The sequence below is a fragment of the Notechis scutatus genome, chromosome 3 (assembly GCF_049901735.1).
Source record: "Notechis scutatus isolate UNSWTSFEM ecotype Mainland chromosome 3, rNotScu1.2, whole genome shotgun sequence".
NCBI classification, from domain to species: domain Eukaryota; kingdom Metazoa; phylum Chordata; class Lepidosauria; order Squamata; family Elapidae; genus Notechis; species Notechis scutatus.
Genome location: NC_142011.1, coordinates 11,404,032 through 11,429,429, shown reverse-complemented (window position 1 = coordinate 11,429,429; position 25,398 = coordinate 11,404,032). Strand labels below are relative to the sequence as shown.

General features: G+C 44.3%; 1 protein-coding gene across 1 annotated transcript in view; it reads right to left on the bottom strand.

Annotated features, from left to right (window-relative positions):
* LAMA5 (laminin subunit alpha 5) overlaps positions 1-25,398 on the bottom strand; it is a 225,391-nt gene that overhangs the window by 15,874 nt on the left and 184,119 nt on the right. Inside the window, exons 53-67 of the mRNA XM_087959198.1 lie at positions 24,949-25,145; positions 23,179-23,295; positions 19,851-20,005; positions 17,439-17,580; positions 16,079-16,181; positions 13,883-13,993; positions 12,664-12,843; positions 11,452-11,594; positions 10,339-10,518; positions 9,532-9,668; positions 7,967-8,120; positions 5,823-5,956; positions 4,067-4,229; positions 2,563-2,688; positions 818-969 (exon numbers count right to left, since the gene is read on the bottom strand). Of these exons, the coding sequence (XP_087815324.1) occupies positions 818-969; positions 2,563-2,688; positions 4,067-4,229; positions 5,823-5,956; positions 7,967-8,120; positions 9,532-9,668; positions 10,339-10,518; positions 11,452-11,594; positions 12,664-12,843; positions 13,883-13,993; positions 16,079-16,181; positions 17,439-17,580; positions 19,851-20,005; positions 23,179-23,295; positions 24,949-25,145 (2,194 nt within the window). The remainder of the gene's footprint in view (positions 1-817; positions 970-2,562; positions 2,689-4,066; positions 4,230-5,822; positions 5,957-7,966; positions 8,121-9,531; positions 9,669-10,338; positions 10,519-11,451; positions 11,595-12,663; positions 12,844-13,882; positions 13,994-16,078; positions 16,182-17,438; positions 17,581-19,850; positions 20,006-23,178; positions 23,296-24,948; positions 25,146-25,398) is intronic.

Genomic DNA, 25,398 nt, shown 5'->3' with positions numbered 1-25,398 from the left:
CGGTGTTGTGGCTTGCCAGCGGCCAGCGGAGCTGGCAGCAGGTTCTGACAGTGAGGAGGTTGGGGAGGAACATGGGCCAGTCCTGGAGTCTGGGGAAGGCACTGATGAGTGCTCTCCATCGGAGGCAGAGATGGGGCCAGGGCTGTCTGACAGTTATCAACTGCCTTTGGAGTCAGACATCAGTGAGGAAGAAGAACAGCCGGAGCCTGTTCCCAGTGTGCACATGTGCAGAGCTGCCAGAAGAAGGGAACAGCTAAGGAACAAGGGTCAACCTGGGAATAGAGTCACAGGTGGACGGTGAATGGCCCCTCCCATAGGGAATAAAAAGAGGTCAAAGGGGAGTAGTGTTTGCAGGAGACAATTAGTTCATTTGGATGAAGATCTGTTCCTGCATTCTTGCCAAGTATTGTCTCTTACAGTGTGGCATCTGAAAGATATCGACCTGGCAACTCTCCAAGCCTGATAAAGGTCTGTAATTGTGAAATATCTTGAAAGACTGTTGGCTGGGACTTTGCTGGAGAGGAATTCACTGTAAACTAAATAAAAGGGGTTTATTGGAACAAGGAGTCAGCTTCATGCTGTTGGGGAAGCCTAGGTCAGAACAGGAGGATGAAGGAGCAGAAAGAACAAAACTACCAACAAATGTTCCTTTTCCATACATCTCACCCAACAAAACAGAATGAAAAGAAATGGAAAGACTGGTTTAAAGAACTCTTGACCCCAATTGACCTTAGACACATTACGTCATAATAAAAACTGTAGACACAAGGAAACAAAAGTTCCACAATATGCAATCGTGAATACGAGAAAATCTTACTTTTCAGGCAAGACGGAGGTGGGCACCCCTCCTAAATAATAAGAGGTGGCCCCATGCAAATTGTTTTCCTGTTCAATCATGAAGACAGTCGATTGCTCCAGACGGACCAAAACACGATCCTTGGAACCCATTTTGAAGAGAAACAGCTGGATCTGAAATTAGCCCAAGAAAAATATATTTATGGAATTGCTCACTCGCAAAAGAGTCGGTTTTACTCAAGATTCAGACGTTCTTCTCGAAGTATCTCCTAAGTTAAGGAGACCACCACACTCTAGAAAACTAGAGTCCAGAGAAGATCAACAAAGATGATTAGGGGACTGGAGGCTAAGACATTATGAAGAACAGTTGCTGGAACTGGGTATGTCGACTTTAATGAAAAGAAGGAAAAGGGGTGATATGATAGCACTGCTCCAATATGTCAAGGGTTGCCACAAAGAAGAGGAAGTCAGTCAGCCTATTGTCCAAAGCTCGATTCAGTGGGTTGGAACTGGATACAAGTAGTCCCCGACTTACAACTCCAATTAAATCCAAATTTCCATTGCTAAGAAAGGTGGTTGTCAATTGAGCCGAACCCAATTTTACCTACTTTTTTTTTGCCATGAATGTTAAGTGAATCACTGCAGTTGTTAAGTGAATCATGTAATCCTTAAGCAAATCCAGCTCCCCCCATTAACTAGTCCCATGAGCCAATAGAGTGAATGTTGCAGTGCTACTGCAACTTTTGTAATTTTGGAACTTTGTCGTAAACACTTGGGTGGGGTTATCACGTAACTTCGAATGGTCACTAACTGAACTGTCGTAACTAGAAGATTACCTGCATATGCTGTTGGCCACGTGTCTTACCGTATTTTTCAGAGTATAAGATGCACTTTTTCCACCCCCAAAAGTGGGTGGAAATGTCTGTGCGCCTTATACAGCGAAGTTGCCAAAGCCCTACCCACCCGCCGGCCCCTACCCTTCGGCTTCTACCTCCCAGCCATTTGCTTCCTTGCAGCAAACAGCCTATTTCAGCTTCAGCACAGCATGATTAGCACAAGCAGCTGATCGTCGGTTGGATCAACCTTCCGACGATCAGCTATTTCAGGCTGCAGGGATTGCTATTGCCTATTGCTGCCTCCGTGCGCCCCAAGTTCGGCCTCCGCATCCTGTTTTCTGCCTCTGCGCACCCCATTTTCTGCTCATTCTGACCCCGCCACCTGGAACGGGCTGAAAATGGGATGCATGGAGGTTGAAAACGGGACGCAGAGGCCAAAAATGGGGCACGCGGAGGCAGCAATAGGCAATGGCAATCTCTGCAAACCTGAAACAGCTAATCATTGGGAGGCTGATCCAACCGACAATCAGCTACTTGTGCTAATCAGGCTGTGCTGAAGCTGACCAGGCTGTTTGCTAAATGCTGCAAGGAGGCAAACTGCTGGGAGAAAGAGGCAGATTTTTTTTCTTGTTTTCCTCCCTAAAAGCTAGGTGCGTCTTATACTTCGGAGTGTCTTATACTCCGAAAAATAAGGCAATGGGTTGTAAGCGAAAGGACTGTGGTCATAGGTCACATTTTTTCAGTGCTGTTGTAATTTCAGGAATGGTCGCTAAGCAAATTTTTGTAAGTCGAGGACTACCTGTAATTTGAAGTCAGTCACAGCCATTCTGTGGCCATTAAAATCTGAAATCCCTAATCCGTTGAAGAAAGAATTGAAAGAACGTACTTCTGCCTCAGGACGCAAAATTGAAAGAGACAGTTCGGTCATTACCGCTTTGTTTGCGTTGTTGCTGACTATCAGGGTGGCCTGATCCTTTGAAGTCATGTTCAGGCCTCCACCAAAGTCGTAATAGAGCACCAGCTTTCTGTTTTGAACAGCCAAACACAGCAGCTGATCCTGTGAAAGGAAAAAGGACAACTCACTTTCAGATTTTTGAAGTCTAAAAGTCAACACCCTACTGTATATAAAATAGCAGTAGCACTTAGTCTTACATACCGCTTTACAGTGCTTCACAGCCCTCTCTAAGTGGTTTTACAGAGCCAGCCTATTTCCCCCAACAAACTGGGTCCTCATTTTACCGACCCGGAAGGATGGAAGGCTGAGTCAACCTTGAGCCGGTGAGATTCGAAGAATCAGCCAGCAGAAGTGGCCTGCAGTACTGCATTCTAACCACTGCACCACCACGGCTCATTAAATCCCTAAAAGGAAAGGTTTCCCTATCAGTTTCTAGTCCTGAACTCTAGGACACAGTGCTCATGTCTGTTTCTTGGCCGAGGGAGCTAGCATTGTCCAAAGACACCTTCCGTGGCCATGTGGCCAGCATGGCTATACCCCAAAGGTGCACAGAACGCTGTTACCTTCCCACCGAAGTGGCATCTATTTATCTACTCACATTTGTGTGCTTTTAAACTGCTAAAGATGGGCAGGAGCTGGAGCAAGGAACTGGAGCTTACCCTGTTGTGTGGAGCACAGGTCTCAAACACGGGCTGTCAGCTTTCCAGCTGACAAGCTCAGTGTCTTTACCCGCTGAGCTGTCATGCTCCCGCCTACTCTACACAGTGCTGCATTAATCTGGGTAAAAGCATGGGAAAATGAGGAGGTTTTTTTTCTACATATGCCTCTTCTGATCCACCCAAGAGGTTTTTGTGGCATGTCTTCTTTCTAACACCCCTTATACCAAGAACGGACTTGGTGTTCTGACCTAAACCCTTTTCCAATAAGACAAACAATAACTAAAGGGAACAGAAACCTTTTAATGAGTCTTACGAATCCCCAGTTAAAAAGCTGCTGCAAACTAATTAACTTTGATAAGCACAAACCTTGCCAAGACTGCCAAGAATCACAGATAAGAAATATTTCACAACACAAGAGTCTTCAAATACCAACTGTAATGTCCACGAGGCTGAGTTTCAAAACGTCTTTGCTTCCTGCAAAGAACGTTCGCTTCACAGCTGCCTTTTATCTTCTTGAAGGAGGGGCCATAACCTTGCAGCCTTACTCCCGAGTTGCCCGTGCTGTTGCAGTTACTCTTTCCTGTGAGCAATCCTGCACACATGCGTACTTGGCACAGGCTCCTCTGGAACCTCCTCATCGCTGCTGCCAGCCCCCACAATCTCTGAAGGCAGCAGTCCACTCCCTAATGGTCCTGGCCCCTCATCTGGGTCCTCACTCTCCTCAGCCGTCTGCAGCTGCTGCCAGCTAACCACAACACTTGGACCAAGCAACCCAGGTCCTTGCCAGGTGATCAAGTATGACCAATCGAAGCGACACCTGCCTGATGTTTCAAGAAGAAAATGATCCCGTGATATGACACCAACCGCATCTCCTGCTCAAAGCGTTTGATAGAGCCCAGCTGGCTCTCAAAGGTGATTTCTGCATATCCAGTCCCATCAAAATAGGAGCCATCAGTCAGCCAGGGATCGCCCGTTGATTTAGATCTTTGAGAAGAACGAAAGAGCGGATGAGTGATATGTCCAATCTACACATTTTATATTCCAGAACTTTAGAATTTGGAGAAATTTAAAAAAAACACATGTTGGTTGTATTTTGAGGAAGGAACACTGGAATAGAATAACAGAATAATTGTCACTTTGAATGTATGCTAATTGGCATACATTAAAATGAAATTTCATTGCCTGCAGCTCTCAAAGGATCACCACCGCTGATATGTACTACATGAACAAGATTAAATAAATAAATACAAAATTATAAATATACCCATATATATTAAAGGACACAGAGAAACAACACAGTCTAGTTTGGATGTATACACGTCCATGGCAAGAAAAATGAATCTTGTGAGTTTACCAGATGGATGGCATAGGGAAGAAAGCTGCTACAGAATCCGGTAGTCTTGCTGGAAATATTTGAAACCTCCTCCCAGAGGGGAGCAACAGAAACAGACCATGAAGTCTGTTGGGGTATGTATAGGGTCTCTAACAATGCTTTGAGCTCTAAGGCACATAGCACTTATAAGCAGCATCCTGAATAAGAGGAAGCGAGCTTCCTATCATCTTCTCTGCTGCCATCACCACTCTCTGTATGGACTTTCTATCTGAAGCACTGCTGCCACCAAACCAAGGGATGCACTTTGTTAAAATGCTCTCAATCATGCATCTGTAAAATTGGCCAGGACAGAAGGAGAAAGGTGTGCTCTCCTCATCTGATGCAGGAAATGCAGATGCTGGTTTGCATGCTTCACTAAGGATGACGTATGGAGAGACCAGTTCAGATTGTAAAAGACACTGTTTGTTTCAACACAGATTGTTGAAAGTCACTGTGTTTAGCTCTATGGGATCTTCCTATCTCTGGGCAGGAGATCAGCAAATCAAATTACATATGGGTACTCCTCAACTTACGACCATGCTATTAGTGACCATTTTGGGAAAAAAAGATTTGCAACCAGTTCTTGCCCATAAAATCACTGCAGCATCCTTACAATCACCTGATCAAAATTTGGGCACGTGGCAACTGGCATGAGTTTATGATGGATGCCATTTATGACTTTCTCAACCAGCTTCTGAAAAGCGAAGTCAGATTCGATTAACGACTGCAGTGATTTGCTCAACCAAAGGTTATAAAATTGTGTGCGACTCAACTTCCTTGCTTAGTAGTGGAAATATTGGTCTGAATTGTGGTCGTAAATCGAGGACTACCTGTACCGCTGTGTCCATTTTCTCGACTGTATCATCCAGTGGTGGGATTCAAAAAAATTTACTACCAGTTCTATGGGCGTGGCTTGGTGGGTATGGTTTGGTGGGTGTGGCGTGGCGTGGCGTGGTGGGCGTGGCAGGGGAAGGATACTGCAAAATCCCCATTCCCTCCCCACCCCACTAACCTGCTTTGCAGCTCCGTTCTTCTGTGCAGGGCAACCAAAGAAGAGCCAGCCGATCAGCTGGGACTCGGGAGGCAGGGAATAGATGCGGGCGGGGCCAGTCAGAGGTGGTAGTTCTCCAAACTACTCAAAATTTCTCCTCCAGAACTGGTCAGAACCAGCTGAATACCACCTCTGGTATCATCACCAAGTTTACCTTGTGCAAGGCTTCTCCGCAGTGGTGTCGAGATGGAACGTGCGCTGGAAATTGTACAAGCTCATCACCTCTTCATTAAGATAATCCATCTCTATACAGCCTCGGTAGTTAGGATAGCGCAGAGGGAGAGGAGGCTGTTTGGGGGGGGGAAAAATAATCCATTTGCTGAATGTTGTGTTTCATTTTCTCAGCAGAAATAAACACTTTCATTTGGTTATTAAGGCTGCAAGTTGGTAGCTTCTGTAGCTTCTTGCTTCCTGCTTCAGTTACCCAACTGTCCTGCCTTTGAAATCCCAACCTTTGTCACAATTGCCATCATATCCTTGAGCTTCGTATTCGCTAGCTGCAAGTCTGCCACGAACGATGAGTGGAAGGAGCTGGGGGTCGGGTGTGGGGGGGGGAGTGACGGGAAGGCTAACAACTCATTGTACCTTCCAGAGGTATCATCTCAATGTCAAAAGGGCTGGGAACAGAATGCAACGGCTCACCAACCAGCCCACCGTTGAAGAGTTTGTTCCCAATAAGGGACCCGCAGACAGAGGGCAGGATCTAGACGGAGAAAGTTAACGGGGAAAACTTTGGCGTGTGAACTTCAGTTCTGGCTTTTCTATATTGTATTGCACTTGGCTTTTGTTGAAGTATATCTTTTGATCCAAATGACGTCAAGGATCTTTCTTGCCTAGAGCAGGGGTCCCCAACCGCTGGTCCGCGGACCGGTACCGGTCCGCGGAACAAGTCTTACCGGGCCGCTGGTTGCTGGGCGCCGCCATCTTTTTTTGGTAAAAAGTGCTTCCGGTGAGCTTTTCCGGTAGAAAGCTCACCGGAAGCACTTTTTCACCAAAAAGATGGCGGCGCTCAGATTTTCGTGAGCTTTTCCGGTAGAAAGCCATTTCTACCCGAAAAAGCTCACCGAAGCGTCGCCGCCATCTTTTTGAGGAAAAAGTGCTTTCGGTGAGGTCACCGGAAGCACTTTTTCATCAAAAAAGATGGCGGCGCCCAGTTGATGCCGGCACGGGCCGCGGCGTCAAAAAGGTTGGGGATCACTGGCCTAGAGAACCAAATTGGGGCAGGTCTGACAGCCTTGCTTGATGGTAACAGAAGACTGTCTCTGGTTACCAGCCCCCTTAAATATGGATTTCCCAGGAAAAAGCGACTTGAGTCATATCATTAATTGCCAGTTGAAGTTCCATGTGTAACCCTTAGCTTACTTAAAGTAAGTATACGTTTTGTATAGAGAACATAAAGCCAGTTAGATCTAGTAGTTAAAGCACTAGGCTAGAAATCAGGAGACCTTGAATTCATGTCCCACCCTGGGCATGAAAGACCTCTGGGTGACTTTGAGCCAATCAGCAGGAGTCTCTGAGTTCTAGTCCCGCCTTAGTAATGTCAGTCGGGTGGGGCCAATCACCAGGAGCCTTTGAGTTCTAGTCCCGCCTTAGGAACGAAAATCTGATGGGTGACTTTGGGGCCAATCACCAGGAGTCTCTGAGTTCTGGTCCCTTCTCATTAAACACTTCAGCCAGTTCCTTATATTCTGACAGATATAAAGTGTTCTTGGATAGTTCTTTTATCGAGTTTTCCAACCCTATTTTCACGTTGCTTGTTTCTATTGGATGAGGTCCTACTTCGAGTCCTAGCTTCCTAAACCCTACTTCCCACCATATGGTAGGCTTCCATTTATCTAACCAGGCCAGACCAAGTGTTACTGCCTCTGTCATGTGACGAACTACTACAAATGAAAGCCACTCCCATCTGGGTGATTTGGGGGCCAATCACCAGGGGACTGTGAGTTCGAGCCCTGCCTGAGGCATGAAAGCAGGGTGGGTGACTTTGGGGCCAATTCCTCTCCCTAAGCCTTACACATCTCACAGGGATGTTGTTGTGGGGAAAATAAGAGGAGGGGGGTAGGTTGGATATGTTTATCGTCTTGAGTTATTGGTAAAAAAGATAAAGGCAGAATACAAATTAAACAAACAAACACAATCATAGGTATAAAAGAACTTCATAACTTTTAAGAAAGCTAAAAGGGTAATGGGCTAATCATTAAGTCACCAATTGCAAACTACTAGTTTATGCAACCTGATTCTAAAAACAGAAAAAAATACCCCTTGTCCAACACAAGCAGCCTACTCATCCGAACTCACTGTGAAACTGGAAGGGTAGCCACCCATGTACAAAACGGTGTTATGGGGTCTGAAGTTGAACAGTCCATGTTCTCCTTTGGCAACGCTGTCCCCCTTGGTTTCATGCAGGGTTTGCTTCTCCACTGTCACAGACATTTGTCCGTACTGCAGGATCCTACAAACCAGGAAGGCATTTCGTGATGACCCGGGGCGTGGCACAAAGACAACGCAGCCAGAGAATAAGTATGAGTCCCTTTATTAACTCCAACTTTGCCTCCAACGTTCCGGTTACTCTCTGGTCTGGAGAAAACTCACCCATGAACCTGCAACAGTCTTTGGCTGCAGATACTCCAGTCCAAACGTTGTAAATAGAAAACTTCAAACTATAAATCCAACAAGGCAAGAAAGGGTAATAAATCCAGCAAGGCAAGATAAGGAGTTCCAGAAGTGAAGTAACATGGCAGTAAATTAAACCAGTTGAGAGGATGCCAGGAACTCAGATAACAGCAGCCAACACTAGATGAACTCAGCATTTGTTCCTGACAACCGCTCCTCCCAACTGGTTCTCCTTTAAACTCTATCCCCAAGTGTGCCTTGTGAAGGGAATCAGGGCCCTTTCCTAACTCGTAAGCCATGCAACCCATGTTGCTCTCTTCTCCCCTAGGATGAAGAGAGGGTGGCCTTGGTCTTCCTCTGAACCTCCTCTCCCTTGTTATACCGCTTCCCTGCTCTGCCCAGCCTGACTTTGCCCTTCCCTAGTTTCCTCCACAGCCAACGGAGCCACACTCCCACTCCCTGTCAGCTGTCCGTCTTCCCCCTTGGATTCAGACTCCGACAGGGGCATGACACATTTGCTGATTCCTAGGCTATCCCTCCTATCCCTCTTGCCAGCATTCAAGAATGCCCACAAAAATAAAAATAATATGAACCAAATGAAAACATAAGCAAAACTGCAGCGGAATGTTGACAAAATCCATGGTACAAGGAAAAGAAGGCAAACTCCAGCCCCAAGGTGGCTTCTTTCCAAGAGGCCTGACAGAAAGCACTCTAGGAGCAAAGGAGAAGATTACTTCAACCTTCAAAACAATTTTCTCTCTTCTACCAAGTAGTACAGGTAGCACTCAACTTACAACACTTTGTTTAGTGAATGTTCAAAGTTACAATGGCACTGAAAGGACTATTTTTCACACTTACAACCGTTGTAGCAGGTCATGTGATCAAAATTTGGACGCTTGGCAATTATCCTCACATTTATGACAATTGCAGTGTCCCGGGGTCATGAGATCCCCTTTTGCGACCTTCGGACCAGCAAAGTCAAGATGGATGCTAGATTTAATTTATCATGTTACTAACGTAACAACTGCAGCGATTCACTTAACAACTGAGGCAATGTTGTAAATGGAGGCAAAACTCACTTAACAATCGTGTCACTTAGCAACAGCAATTTGGGGCTCAATTGTGGTCGTAGGTAGAGAACTACCTGTAGTGATTGTAGAGAAGAATTTTAGCTCAGAAACTCTTGTCCATGGATCCACTATGGAACATAGATTTTTGAAGCCTGTTCCCCCCGTTTCGTTCCTCCCTACCTGTTGATCCTGACAGTAGCAAACTGTTCTCCAATTTCTTCATCGACCATCAAATGTGTTGGTTCATCATCTCCTAGTTTGTAGATCCATTCCACTTTGTGGTCTTTAAGGATGAGGCCCATGTAATCCCCAGTGGCCTGGAAAATGCAAAGAACATGAGTGAACTTGGTTTGGTCATCCAACCTGGGGCCCAGATTGTATGAATGAGCCTGTTTTTTTTTTGTTGTTGTTGTTATATTGATTGTGAGAAGCTGCAACTCTCTTCCTAGCTGTTGCTTGTGCTATCTTAGGTTTAATTCTTTATTCTTTCATTCAATTTCTATAGGCATCCAACTCAACCAAGTGATTCTTGGATGGCTGACAATTCAACAACGGCAAAACTGTAAAACCATTAAAACAGTAAAATAAAAATGGTAAAAACATCCAGGAAATAAATATATACAATAGCCAAAATAATTAACCAATAATAAAGCCAAGAAACGAGACTTCAGAAGTAGAAAACAGCAGAAGCAAGCCACGTTTGTATTTTAACATTGCTCCGGTTAAACTAAACTTTAAGTAACATTTTCCAAAGTGCAAAATCTGAGGAAGAAATAGTAATCAATGATATTGGGGCAATGAAGAGGAACCCGAATAGAGCTAAATCTACGTTACACCAACAGTGAATATCAGTCGTATTGAATAACAACTGCATAGTAATGCTAACTTTCCCAAACAAATGTGAAAAACAAACTACCTTTATACTGTCTACCCCAAGCCCACTGGGTTGATCTTTACTGGTTCTTGATTTCTCTCCTGAGAACTTACATCCTTTTGTCCCAGGTACAACACAAAGCGTGTAGACTCATTCGGTGGTTGGTCTCTCTTTTTGGAGTCTGGGTTCTGAATATAGAATTTGAGGGATGTGTAGGCAGCCAAATCTTGGAGATTGCTAGGAATCCGGATTTGCACACCAGATGTGCCATTGAACTTCACTGGAACTTTAATCTAGAAGCCAAAAGATCAAAGGAATAAACATATGATACTGGCCACTTCAAGGTTGGCATTGAAAAATACTGTGGTCCCAGCAGGATTCACTATTTTGATACTAAAAATGGCAACTTTTCTTGTTGTCTTCCAAGCCAAGGGTACGGAGAAAATCGCAGGGGGTCACAAATGGTGATCACACAACCAGGGCACACTGTGACTGTGTGGGATTGACTGAACAATAGCACTGGGGACTGCTGTCATAAGTTGGCAAGCTCACATGAAATCATTGTTTACAACTGGATTATTTAGTGACAGAATAACAGAGTTGGAAGGGACCTTGGAGGTCTTTCTAATCCAACTCCCTGATCACGCAGGAGACCATTTCAGACAAATTCCAATCTCTTCCTAAAAACCTCCAGTGTTGGAGCACCCACAACTTCTGAAGGGAAGTCGTCCCACTGATTAATTGTTCTAAGTATTAGGAAATTTTTCCTTAGGGTCTAGGTTGGTTCTCTCCATTCGTTTCCATCCATTGCTTCTTGTTCTGCCTTCAGGTGCTTTGGAGAATAGCTTGACTCCCTCTTCTTTGTGGCAACCCCTGAGATATTGGAACCCTGCTATCCTGTCATCCCTAGTCCTTCTTTTCATTAAACTGCACATAACCAATTCCTGCAACGATTCTTTATATGTTTTAGCCTCCAGTCCCCTAATCATCTTTGTTGCTCTTCTCTGCACTCTTTCTAGAATCTAAACATCTTTTTTTTTATCAATAAGCAGGGACTGCCTGTAATTACAAATCCAGCCCTTGACTGACCAGATTGTGTACACAAGTTTTAAGACAAGTTGATCTTCTCTTAAGGACCTAAACTCCGACATATAACTTGGTTTTGGAGTCCCACCCTGGTGGAGAGAAGGATCAGCAGACATTGGGTGAACTTTAAGCCTTCTTACCTTACTGACAGCATTCCGGGCCAATGAGATGAGTTGGCGCACTCGCAAGATATTGTCCAAAACAGTTGCATTGTGGCTTCTTCTGTTTTCTAAGCTGGTCAGCTTTTCCAGGAGGACTGGGAGGGTGTTTTCAAGACTTGAGACTGGACAGACAAAATATTTTGAGCGGAAACCCAATGGGAACATAAAAGAGTCTCAGAGAGAGCATGTTATGCATGATAGATTACAACTGAGTTCCAAAAAGAAGTTTTGAATCTTCTATTCAAAATTGCCTTCAATGTAATTATGAGCTCTGATAATTTCATTATTTATTTCAGATGACATTTCAGGGTAAGAGAGGAGAAAGCAAATATAGAAGAGGAGACAGAATCATACGGAATCTGTAGGTTTTTTTTTTTAAATAAGACTGAAGAAAACCAGAAAGTAAAGAAGATAGAACAATTTGCATCTTTTTTCTTTCAGCATTCTGTCTCAAAAAATAATGCAATGACACACTGGAAGAAAAATGGAAGAAAATGCATAAAAGGGAAACAAGAAAAAAAAGAATCTAACTGATATTTTGCATCTGACATTTATATCCTGCCTTTATTATTTATATAACTAACTCAAGGCACTGAACATAGCTCACTCCTTTTTCCTCACAACAGTTTCCATGACTAAGGCAGGTCAAGAACTTAGTCTCCTGATAATTGACCCAAAGTCACCCAGCCGACTTTTATGCCTAAGGTGGGACTAGAACTTACACTCTCCTAGTGATTGGCCCAAAGTATCCAGCTGGCTTTCATACCTAAGGCGGGACTAGAATTCACCATCTCCTACAACAGGGGTCTTCAAACTTGACAGTTTTAAGACTTGTGGACTTCAACTCCCAGAATTCCTCCTCCAGTCATGTTAGCTCAGGAATTCTGAGAGTTGAAATCCACAAGTCTTAAACTTGCCAAGTTTGAAGACCCCGGTCCTAGAGATTGGCCCAAAGTCAGTCAGCCAGCTTTCATGCCTAAAATGGGACTAGAATTCACAGTCTCCCAGTTTCTAGCCTGGTGCCTTAACCACTAGACCAAACTGGCTCTCAAAAAAAGTTAAACAACATTTCCTCAAAAGGCATTTATATCCAAATCCTCTTCCAAAGCATTTATAATAAAAAGAGAGACCCACAAATGACCCCACTTTATCCAAAGAAACAGAAAGACTGAAGGAATGGGAATTACCCACCAGTATTCTTGACATCACGGGTAGCTTGATTCAAATCTTCACTTCTTAGATCTCCGTACTGTTTTTTCCACTCGTCCACGTTTCTTTTCATGTCACTCAGTTTTCCTTCCATCGCGGCCACTGTCTCGTTGGCTTTTAAGGCTGCGTCTTTGGCCTTCTGGATTTTCTCTGATGCATCGTCTTGCACACGAAAAGAGACAGGGCGCAAAATTAAAAAAACAACAGCGATCAAGGTCCCAGAATTTAGATGAAAGAAATGTGCAGAGTCAAGAGTGGCTCAAAGCCGACAACAGTTCAGATTCATTTAAACTCAGGAAGAACAAATACAAAAATCAACTAGCATAAAAATTGTTCTCTGTGATTCAGAGAAAATGACTAGCCAGGAGTGAAACTCATTGCATTTCATGCATTAATGTTGTATGAATGTTGTATGTCATTTATTTGACTGGAAAAAGTGATGGGAAAAATTTATTATTTATTTACTTATTTTAATTTATTTATTAAATTTAAATGCAGCCCATCTCACTATCAAGCGACTCTGGGTGGCTTACAGTACCATAAATAACAAGACAGACAACGAAAAAGTTAAAAATATTATTACAGTTCATCCTTGATCTACAACCATTCATTTAGTGACTGTTTGAAGTCACGATGGCACTGAAAAAAGTGACTTACAACCGTTTTTCACACTTATGACCGTTGCCACATCTACCTGGTCATGTGGTTTACATACAGATGCTTGACAACTTATACTCATACTTATGACGGCTGCAGTGTCTTGGGGTCAAGTGATCCCCTTTTGCGACCGTCTGACAAGCAAAGTCAATGGGGAAGCCCAGATTCACATAACAACCATGTTACTAACTTAACAACTGCAGTGATTCACTTAACAAAAGCGGCAAGAGGGGTCATAAAAGGAGACAAAATTTACTTAACAAATGTCTCTCAAAAACTGGTTGAGAAGGTTGCAAATGGCGATCACAGGATCCTGGGATCCTGTGACTCTTGTAAATACATGAGAGTTGCCGAGCATCCAAATTTTCATCGCGCGACCATGGGGATGCCACAACAGTCGTTAAGTGTGAAAACTGCTCATAAGTCAAAGTTTTCAGAGCTGTTGTAACTTTGAAGGGTCAGAAAGCGAATGGCTGTAAGTCATGGACGACCAGTATGGTTGTTTGGGAAATCTCTGAAGTCGTTATAAGCATTATAGGCTTACCATGGACCATGTCCAACTTGTTCTTTGCTGAGTTCAGCTGGTTCAGAAGTTGCTCCTTCTTGGTTTGAGTGCCAGCCAACTTGTTTTTGGCTGCCTCCAATGCTCCCTTGACTTGGATTAAAATAAAATAAAAAGCACAGTTATCAAAGTTCAAATCAGGATTTGGGGAAGTAACATTTCAATTAGCAACATTAAGAATAGGGCCTGGGGCTACCAATGTTGAGATGTACCAAGACATTCCAGAACTGTGTTCTCCAATCTGGGAATTGGGACAACAAGCTGCGGCCAACTTGCCAAGGGACAATTTAACAATTCTATTTAATTATTTAAAATAAATAAAAAGTTATTTTAATTTTTGCAATTCACATTTAATTCTGTCCCTCGCTTTGCATCCTTTCCTTAAAGATTCTATTCTACCATTTCTTTGATATTAGTGTAACTCTTGTCCCACAGTGAGTTGTCCTGTGAGTTGGCCATTGTGAGTTGTCTTACAGCAAGTTGGCTGTGGCAATTTGGCATTGGTGAGTTGGCCGTGGCAAGTTGGCCATGGCAAATTCTCTAGACCCCTCTAAACCTTATTAAGTTGAACTACTATTACTGCTTTGCCTGTCCCATTGATAGACAGCTCCAGCTTCAACCCAAGAACATCACAAAAGAAAGCGTACACCCACTTTTACCAATCCCAGATGATCTGGAATCAAAATGAAAGAGAAAATTGAAGCATAATAAGAACTGTTTTCAACTGCATTGTTATTCTTGCAACCTTTTGCCTTGCACAAGAAGGCAAGACAAGAAACAATGGATGGAAACTAATCGAGGAGAGAAGTGACCCAGTGGTGGGGTTCAAATTTTTTTACTACCGATTCTGTGGACATGGCTTGGTGGGCGTGGTGTGGCGTGGTGGGCGTGGTGTGGTGGGTGTGGCAGGGGAAGGATACTGCAAAATCTCCATTCCCTCCCCACCCCACTAACCTGCTTTCCAGCTCTGTTCTCCTTTGCAGGGCAACAAAAGAAGACCCAGCCAATCAGCTGGGACTCGGGAGGCAGAGAATAGATAGGGGCAGGGCCAGTCAGAGGTGGTATTCCGAACTACTCAAAATTTCTACTAACAGTTCTCCAGAACTGGTCAGAACCTGCTGAATACCACCTCTGAAGCGGCCTAGAACTAAGGAGAAATTTCCGTGAGAACAATTAACCATGGAAAGGGTTGCCTGCAAAAGTTATTCCAACCCTGGAGGCTTTTAAGAAAAGAATGTTTGGAATGATATACAGTCTTCTGCTTTAGCAGGGGGTTGGGATAGAAGACCTCTAAGGTCTCTTCCAACTCTGTTATTCTGATTTTATATCCTGCTTTTCCATTTCCTATAAAACTGTCCCAACTACCTAAAGCAACAGAGGTACACACAAAATAACATATATCCTCTTCCTTACCCAGAACAATCACATACTCTATGGCTCAGGGGTTTGGCTGGATCAGTTCTGGGCAGGCTGTAATCAGACCGAACCCAAAAACTCTAACCTCCATTGATCCATTAAGCACAATAAAGAGCCATCAAGAAGACCAAGGCTTCAGATGATAAAATGCCGTGTGTGATATGCAAGGGTGGTGAATGGGGCTAAGAGGAAAGACCCAGATGAGAAGAGGGTCTCACATGTGGTGGCAATGCCCAGAAGTTAAAAAATATTGGATGGGGATACAAAGATGGCTATGAGAAATTACAGATTATTTTAAATTACCAATTAGAACTTAAACCGGAAATATATTTATTAGGAATAATTAAGGGGAAATTTAGCAAGTCTATCCAATACATCATTATACATATTATAATGGCGGCGAGGATAGCTTTCATACAGGGCTAGAAAAAAGAAAAGATACCATCCGAAGAGTACCTGATACAAAAAATAAAGGACTGTGGGGAAATGGATTAATTCACAGCGGAATTAAAAGGCAAGGATGAATTGGACTATTATGTGATTTGGGATAGCTGGAACAAATGGGTAGAATATAGAAATAAGAATGGATGTATAGGTATAAAAGCAAATATATGTATTATTAATGACACGATGCTGTTAATGTAAATAGAGATTTGTAATTTTGTTTTTGAAAATAGAATAAATAAACAGGAAACAAAAAGAGAGAAGGAGGGTCTAATGGACCAGATTGGATGGAGAAGGTGCTGCTGGTTTCTTGCTCACCTCCGCTGAGTTTCCTTTGCTCTTCCTTCACAGCTTCTTCTAAAGCACTGCTATCTTTCTTCATTTCTTTTGCTCTGTCTCCAAGGTTATGTCTGAGGACGTTCTGCAAATATAGAAGATAAGCGGTCTCACCTTACCTGCCCAGTAATTCACACAGAACATTCTGAACCCATGCCTTATACAAGAGTTCTAGCCTCCATTGGTTGTCTTCTCTTGGGTGCTCTCTCTTCCTCCTCCGGTCTCTACTGTTCATTGGTGGTATGCTGTCGGTTTGCACCGGTTCTAGCGATCCGGTTGCGCTGGTCAGGAGTTGGCCCCGCCCACCCGCCCTTTCCTGTCCTATATTTCCTTTGTTTGTAGCTCAGCTGATAGGTGTGGCAGAGCGGATTGCCGCACCTCAGCTGTTTTACTCACCAGCACTGATGGTAAGTTTTCATGCTTAAAATTGCCCGTTTTAAAACGCTCCCCGTGCGCCCACAAAAGGCAACCAAGAAGCTTCTTCAGCTCTGACTGGATATGGAAGGATTTATATTCCTTGCAGACAGCTTGGTCATTTGCACTTTCAGCTGGTCACTTTCAGAAGGTCGTTGAGTTAATGGTACCTATAGTCTGCAATTTTTCTGGAAATCTGTTCATACTCCCACACCATTCCAAGGGCGTTCATCCCAAATTGCATAGCTAAAAGTCTATAGACCCTGAGTACATAGTTAAACCTCCAAGTGGACTCAACAACTCTCTAAAAGGACACAAATGACCAGCTGTCTGCAAGGAATATAATTCCTTCCATTCTCTACCATCCAGCCAGAGTTGAAGAAGCTTCTTGGATGAGAAGTGAAACATCTTCAAAGAAAAAAACAAGAAAGTCCAATTGCCACCTTTGGGATGAATGTATACTTCCTTAATCCATTTTTCAACAAGGACTGAGTCTCCATCCTTGACAAGACACCGTACTTCCAAATACCGTTCCCAATTTTGCTAATGCTGAACTGAATTATTTTTGTGTCCTTTATGAAATTAAACCAGTACAATTTGAAGAGAGATGTGCAGTTAACTGGACAAGGGAGGTTGCAATTGCATAGACGTTGATTGGCAACCTTTCCCATGTCATCAAGCAAAAACTATGAATTCTTCTTTGTCAAGATTGTTTTTCTTTGAATAAGCTGTGCTACTCTAACCATTATCTGCCAAGTATCTGTAAATTATCTAAGGAGAAAGCAGTCCTCTGTGAAAGCCTCAGCTGTCTCACTAGAACAACAAAATTATTACACCGGATAATAGAGGGAAGTTGACTGCCAGCTCTTGGCAGGTGAGCTGGTGTTAGCCCTCTTTCCAATGGAGTTTGCACGACAAACATTCCTACCTTCAAAGCTTCATCAGAAGCATTGATGGCTTTGCTGGCTGCCTCTTCCGCATTCCTCACCGCCTCAATGATGCTGGCATAGGCATTGGAAGCATTGATGGCTCTTTGAATAAAACTATCCTGGTTTGTGCCATGGATAATGCTGTTTTGGAGAACAAAAAGATAGGACTTTTTGTCAACTCATAAAACATTGCTATGCCTGTTTTAGTACTTGCCATAAAAAGGGGGGGGGAGCGAAAGTACATTCCAACTCTTATCTTTAAAAGGTTGTAACTAAAATACCAGAGTTTTTGCCTGCAAATATATTTAATTGGTGAACGTGAATGATGACACCCAGCCTGTGAACGTGCTCAATGGGAGAATCTGGTTTATGAGACACCCGGGGGGAGGGAGGAAACAGGGTCACAGGGGACTGTAAATTATGTGTGCCAGAGTTGGCTTCATACAGGGCAGTGCCAGTATGTCACCTCTAATCAATCCTTTGAAGTTTTTTGAAGTTTGGCTCGAGAATCATGATTTAATTAGGGTGATTGCTGGAATCCTGACACTGTTTTTATTAGAAGTCCCAACTTGGCTCCTGCTGCTAACAGAAGGCCTGAAGTTTCAATAGTGCTGTTACTTTTATTCCCTCACAATTTCAGTACAGGTAGGCCTCGGCTTTCAACGTTACATTTAGTGAACATTCGAAGTTACTATGGCATTGAAAAAAGTGACTTATGACCTTTCACACATACAACCGTTGCAACATTCCCACGGTCACGTGATGAAAATTCAGACTGACTCATATTTATGACAATTGCTGCATCGGGGATCACCATTTGCGACCCATCCAGGTGTCTTCCGACAATCCAAATCACCGAGGGAAGCTTTATTCACTTAGTGATTCACTTAGCAAGTGCAATGAGCTGCTTAACAACTGGGGGAAGGTCATAAAATAAGACAAAATCCACTTAACCAATGTCTCGCCTGGCAACAGAAAATGGGCGCTCAGTTATGGCCATAAATCAAGGACTGCCTACAGAAGGTAGCTTGCAGAAGAGCTGGTCAATTTATGGAGGCTAGAAATCCAGTTTCATGGATAGGTCTTTCCCAAGTTCCATTACCAACAGTGGTGGGAGGTTGCTGGTTCGGACCGGTTCTATAGAACCGGTAGCTCTGATGATCAGCTGGCCCCGCCCATCTGACCCCATCCTATCCTGTCCTATATTTCCACATTTTTCAGCTCAGCTGATCTGCGCAGCACCGTGGATTCCCGCACCTCAGCTGTTTTACTTACCAGGGCTGCTCTAGAAGGTAAGCTGTAGTGCTTGAAATGGGTGTATTTTGAACGCTGTGTGCACGCGCAAAGCACGCTCTCATAGAACCAGTAGTAAACATTTTTTAATCCCACCACTTATTACCAATTCTCTCTTCTCACCTCCATGCCTTTGAAGGTCTAACCAACCAGGACTAGGAAAGGATGTGGAAAGACCTGAAATTTCCCTTCCTTGCATCTGCAATAGTATCATCAGAAAGAAGAAACCAGGTCTATAAAAATACAGGAATCCAGGGGTTTTGAAATAGGCTAGATCAGTGATGGCTAACCCTTTCGTCGTTGTGTGCCAAAAGTGCGTGCACCCATAATGCAATGCACACACGGCTCCCTGCGCACCATGTGCAGAGAGGCATTCTCATATGACACCTCCCCCCCCCGTGTGTGCCCTGCCCCCCCTGCACATGCAGTGCATGTCCCGCGCACGCTTCACCTCCTGGGCATGCATGGCAGATACCCAACAATCAGCTGGCTGGCGGGAGGCGCGTGCGCATACGCAGTGGATCTGTTCCGGGCGACGGCTCACGTGCTGGCAGAAATGGCTCTGCATGCCATTTCTGGCACGTGTGCCATATGTTTGCCATCGCGGGGCTAAATTATGACTTTAAAAAGGATGATAAAATACTGTAGTTTCAAAAGTAAAACCTAATAATAGATGATGTATTAAAAATATTTAGCTCTTTGATGGTGATCGATTTGTGTCCACATGTGATGGAATGTAGTCTGGATTCCCACAAGGGAGGGAACGGTCGCTAAATGAATGGTTGTACATCAAGGACTACCTGTAATAATATTTTTAACTTTTTCATTGTCTGTCTTGTTACTTATGGTTCTGTAAGACACCCAGAGTCGCCTGATAGTGAGATGGGGCTGCATTTAAATTTAATAAAAAAAAAATATAAGTAAATAAATAATAAAAAGTCTCATTTTTTCAGTGCCGTTGTAACTTTGAGAGGTCACTAAACGAACTGCTGCAAGCTGAGGACTATCTATAATCGGGAAGGAATAGGATGGTCCTTCTAAGGATAGAAGCTTCAGTTGCATTTCAACAGCTGGTTAGGAAATGAGAACAAACGAAGCAAATTTGAAGCAATTGTTACCTGGAGAGATTTCGTGCCAGTTCATCTAGGAGCTTTGCATGTTCTTCTGCCAACTCCACCTTCTGGATCTTGTTGCTTGCCAACGTGTACTCCTTCGCCTTCTCGGACAGAGGGTATCTGGCTCCATCTAGCTGAGCTAGTAGCTTCTCAGATTCCTGTAATACAAGAGAAGCATTGGCCACCATTCAGAAGACCTGCTTTGCCGTCCCTTTTCGTTCTGACTGAAGGGCCCCCTCCAAAGAATTGGAGCTATGAAGAATATCCAAACACCTGAGGCCTCCTACAATAATCACCTCAGCCAGTGTTTCCCAATCTTAACAACTCTAAGGTATGTGGATTTCAACTCCCAGAATCCCCCAGCCAGCCATGCTTGTAGACTTCAGTTTCCAGAATTCCCTAGCCAGAAGGCTTGTGGGTTACAGCTCCCATAATTCCCTAGCCAGAAGGTTTGTGGGTTACAGCTCCCAGAATTCCCCAGCCAGAAGGCTTATGGGTTACAGCTCCCAGAATTCCCCAGCCAGCCATGCTTATAGACTTCAGCTTCCAGAATTCCCCAGCCAGCCATGCCTGTAGACTTCCATTCCCAGAATTTCCCAGCCAGCCATGCTTGTAGACTTCAGTTTCCATAATTCCCTAGCCAGAAGGCTTGTGGGTTACAGCTCCCATAATTCCCTAGCCAGAAGGTTTGTGGGTTACAGCTCCCAGAATTCCCCAGCCAGCCATGCTTATAGACTTCAGCTCCCAGAATTCCCCAGCCAGCCATGCTTGTAGACTTCCATTCCCAGAATTCCCCAGCCAGCCATGCTTGTAGACTTCAGTTTCCATAATTCCCTAGCCAGAAGGCTTGTGGGTTACATCTCCCACAATTCCCTAGCCAGAAGGCTTGTAGACTTCCATTCCCAGAATTCCCCAGCCAGCCATGCTTATAGACTTCAGCTCCCAGAATTCCCCAGCCAGCCATGCTTGTAGACTTCCATTCCCAGAATTCCCCAGCCAGCCATGCTTGTAGACTTCAGTTTCCATAATTCCCTAGCCAGAAGGCTTGTGGGTTACATCTCCCATAATTCCCTAGCCAGAAGGCTTGTAGACTTCCATTCCCAGAATTCCCCAGCCAGCCATGCATGTGGACTTCAGCTCCCAAAATTCCCCAGCCAGAAGGCTTGTGGGTTACAACTCCCAGAATTCCCCAGCCAGCCATGCTTGTGGACTTCAGCTCCCAAAATTCCCCAGCCAGCCATGCTTGTAGACTTCCATTCCCAGAATTCCCCAGCCAGCCATGTTTGTTTGCTTCAGCTTCCAGAATTCCCCAGTCAGCCATGCTCGTGGACCAGCTCCCAGAATTCCCCAGTCAGCCATGCTCGTGGACCAGCTCCCAGAATTCCCCAGTCAGCCATGCTCGTGGACTTCAGCTCCCAGAATTCCCCAGCCAGAAGGCTTGTGGTTACAGCTCCCAGAATTCTTTAGCCAGCTATGCTGCCCAAGGAAATATGGGAGATCTTAAAGTTATCAAGGCTGAGAAACACTGCTCTGTCCCAAGCAATATTTTTTAACACTACCTCAGGATCATAAAAGTCAACACACTTCCTCTTCCTCCCTAACCTTACAAGCGTTTTTCTGTGTACAGAGAATCCTTGACTTACAACAGTTTGTTTCGTAACAGTTGAAAGTTACATCAGTACTGAAAAAAGTGACTTATGACCATTTTTCACACTTACGACCATTGCGACATCCCCACAGTCATGTGATCAAAATCCAGAGGCTGGGCAACTGACTCATATTTATGACAGTTGCAATGTCCTAGGGTCATTGTATCTCCTTTTGCGACCTTCTGACAAGCAAAGTCACTCCGGGAGTGATTCACTTAGGAAATGTGGCAAGAATAGTCGTAAAATGGGGCAAAACTCACTTAACAAATTTCTCACTTAGCAACATAAATTTTGGGCTCGATTGTGGTTGTACGTTGAGGACCACCTCTAGTATTCATGAAACAGTTACAGATAGTCCTCGACTTATAACCACAATTGAGCCCAAAATTTAGCTTGTTAAGTGAGACATCTGTTAGGTAAGTTATGCCCCATTTTACGGCCTTTCTAGCCACAGTTGTTAAGTGAACCATTGTAGTTGTTAAGTTAATAACACAGATGTTAAGTGAACCTGGCTTCCCCATTGACTTTGCTTGTCAGAAGGTCGCAAAAGCCGTTCACGTGATCCCAGGAATCTGCAACTGATCATAAATACAAGTCAGTTGCCCAGCATCCGAATTTTGATCACCTGACCACAGGGATTAACACATTTTAACAGATTAACAGAGTTGGAAGGGACCTCGTAGGTCATGTAGTCCAACTCCCCCGCTTGCCCAAGCAGGACACTCTACACCCGTGATGGCAAACCTATGGCACGCATGCCGCAGGTGGCACGCAGAGCCATTTGCGCGGGCACGCGAGCCCCAGCCAAACTTACCTACACTGCACATGCGAACGCCTCCTAGCTGATTTTCAGCCCGTTTGAGGCCATTTTCGTCCTCCTCTGCAGCCTCGGGAGGCCGAAAAACGGGGCGGTTTTGTCACTTTGAAATGGGCCTGTTTTTCAGCCTCCCAAGGCTTCAGATGCTTCCCTCGATCCTCCGGGAGGGCGAAAATGGCCTCAAACGGGTCGAAAATCAGCTGGGATGCACAGTGGGGGCGAGGCACATTGCATTGTGGGTGCCAGCATGCGCGCACTTTAGGCATACCGTAACAAAAAGGGTCGCCATCACTGCTCTACACCAGTGGTCCCCAACCTTTTATGCCGCGGCCCGGCACAGCTGTTACGCCGCCATCTTGTTTTGATGAAAAAGTGCTTCCGTGAGCTTTTTACCCGGAAAAGCTCACCGGAAGCACTTTTTCATCAAAAACAAGATGGCGGCGCCATAGCAAACCAGCGGCCCGGTAGGATTTGTTCCACGGACCGGTACCGGTCCGCGGACCGGGTGGTTGGGGACCCCTGCTCTACACCATTTCTGACAGACGAAGTCCAGTCTCTTCTTAAAAGCCTCCAGTGATGAAGCTCCCACAACTTCTGAAGGCAACTTCTGTTCCCTTGGTTGACTGCTCTCACTGTCAGAAAATTTGGATGTTGCAACGGTTGTGTGAAAAATGGTCAAAAGTCACTTTTTTCCAATGCTGTTGTAACTTTGAACAGTCACTAAACAAACTATTGTAACTCAAGGACTAATGGTATTGTGAAGATCACATCCTTTTGTTATTTCTTACATCCCCGCCTCTCAGGTTCCTAGAGCCACACATATAATTTCTCTTCCCTAGAGAAGCACAATGTTTACATCACTTACCTCTTTCGCATTTATAACCATCTGCAGAAATTCAGAGATCTTCCCCAAGGAGCCTTTAGCCATACTCAAAGTAGTCTGGGTTGTGTCATACTGTTTCTCAATTTCCCTGATCTTTTGCTGTTAAAGAAAAAGAGAGTATTTGGAAGAATAAATTAAATACTAACGCTGTGATGGCAAACCTATGGCACGCGTTTCACAAGTGCCACGCAGAGCCATTTGTGCTGGCATGCGAGCCACAGGCAAACTTACCTCACTGCGCATGTGTGCACTTCACAGCTGATTTTTTTTTTCCAGTTGGTTTCTGGCCTTTTTTGGCCTCCCAGAGGCTTGGAAAAAGCTGCAAGGCTTCTCAGGATGAATTATAGGCCCGTTTTGTCACTTCCAGTATTACAGGAAGTGACAAAATGGGCCTATAATTTGGCCTGAGAAGCCTTGCAGAGGCTTTTTCCAAGCCTGTGGGAGGCCGAAAAAGGCCTCAAACCAGCCGAAAAATCAGCTTTGAGGTGCAGTGCAGATAAGGAGGTGGCGGGGGGGGGGGAAATTGCGCATGCATGCGCAGGGGTCTTGGGGAAGGGGCATGTGCATTGCATTCTGGGTGCTGGCATGCAAATGCAGGCACGCTAATGCGCGTGCAATTTTTGGCACAGAAGCCCCAAAAGGTTAGCCACCACTGTACTAATGCATAACGTGCAAAGTCTGATCCAGGACACTCTGCTCCTCGTCCATATATACACCCCAAATTTCTTTGTTACATTATGTGTTTTTGTTATTTTAGTTCTTTTTCCTCGTTTTTAAAAGAATTCTCTGTATTCACCTGCAGAAAGATTCTTCTATTGTTCTGATTCTTCGACTTACAACCATTCATTTAGTCACCATTCGAAGTTACAATGGCACTGAGAAAAGGGACTTATGATTGTTTTTCACACTTATGACCGCTGCAGCATCCCCATGGTTACGTGATCAAGCTTCGGACACTTGGCAATTTTATGATGGTTGCAGTGTCCCAGGGTCACATGATCCCCTTTTGTGACCTTCTGACAAGCAAGGTCAGTGGGGAAGCCAGATTTACTAAACAACCATGTTACTAATTTAACAACTGCAGTGATTCACTTAACAAAGGTGACGAGAAACAACTTCTTGTTTAGCAACAGAAATTTGGGGTTCATTTGTCCAATGATGTGACTATGGGGGCGCTGCAACGGTCTTAAGTGTGAAAAACAATCATAAGTCACTTTTCTCAGTGCTGTTGTAACTTTGAATGGTCGCTAAACAAATGGTTGTAAGTCAAGGACTACCTGTATTCCCCAAATCCCTTGGGGCATTGTAGTTCATTCTCAGCCGAAAATCTCAGTGTCAGAATTCCAACAATCGCCCTAATTAAATCATGAGCCTCGAGCCAAACTTCAAAAAACTTCAAAGGATTTATTAGGAGCGATATACTGGCATGATCTGTATGAAGCCGACTTTGAGATACGTAATTTACAATCACCTACGACCCTGTTTCCCCCCCCCCCCCACACCTCTCTGGGTGTATCATAATTCAGATTCTCCTACAGAACACATTCATGGGCTAGGTGTCATCAATCACGCTCTCCAATAGAGGATTTTTGAGCCCAGAATACCCAGTTGCCTCAGTTACAATCTTTGTGCGATAAGCTGGGAATGTGCTTCTAAGTTTATTTGCTTTATGCTCCTTCAGGGTTCCCCCCCTCTTTCGTAGGGCAACTTGGAAACCGGCATAGGAATGTTTATTTGACACTCAGTTTTTACCTGGGTTTCCTCTAAGTGATTACGGTTCAGGCTGTTGAGATCTTCTGTCTGTCGGGTTTTATTTACTGCTTCGTTTAGGGCATCTCGTAGGTCCATCAAATCTGAATTGTACTGATCCAGCTGGTCATTGATTTGATTGACCAGTTGTTGGTTGGCCTCCAACTTGCTGAAGAGCTCATTCCTCACGCGGTTCAGCACTGAGAGAAAGAAAGAAAACTTTAAAAGATTAGCGATGAACATCAAGAGTTCCATGATGGTGAGGTAAAATTCCCTCAATTCCAAAAGAGCAGTGTCTCCAAAATGGCAGCTTCAAGACTTCTGGACTTCAATTCCCAGGATGCCTCAGCCAGACATATCTTAAAGTTGCCAAGTTTGGAGACCCTTGCAAAAGAGAGAAAAGGAAGACACATTGTGAATATTTTGAATTTAAGAATCCAGTCTCCTTTCACT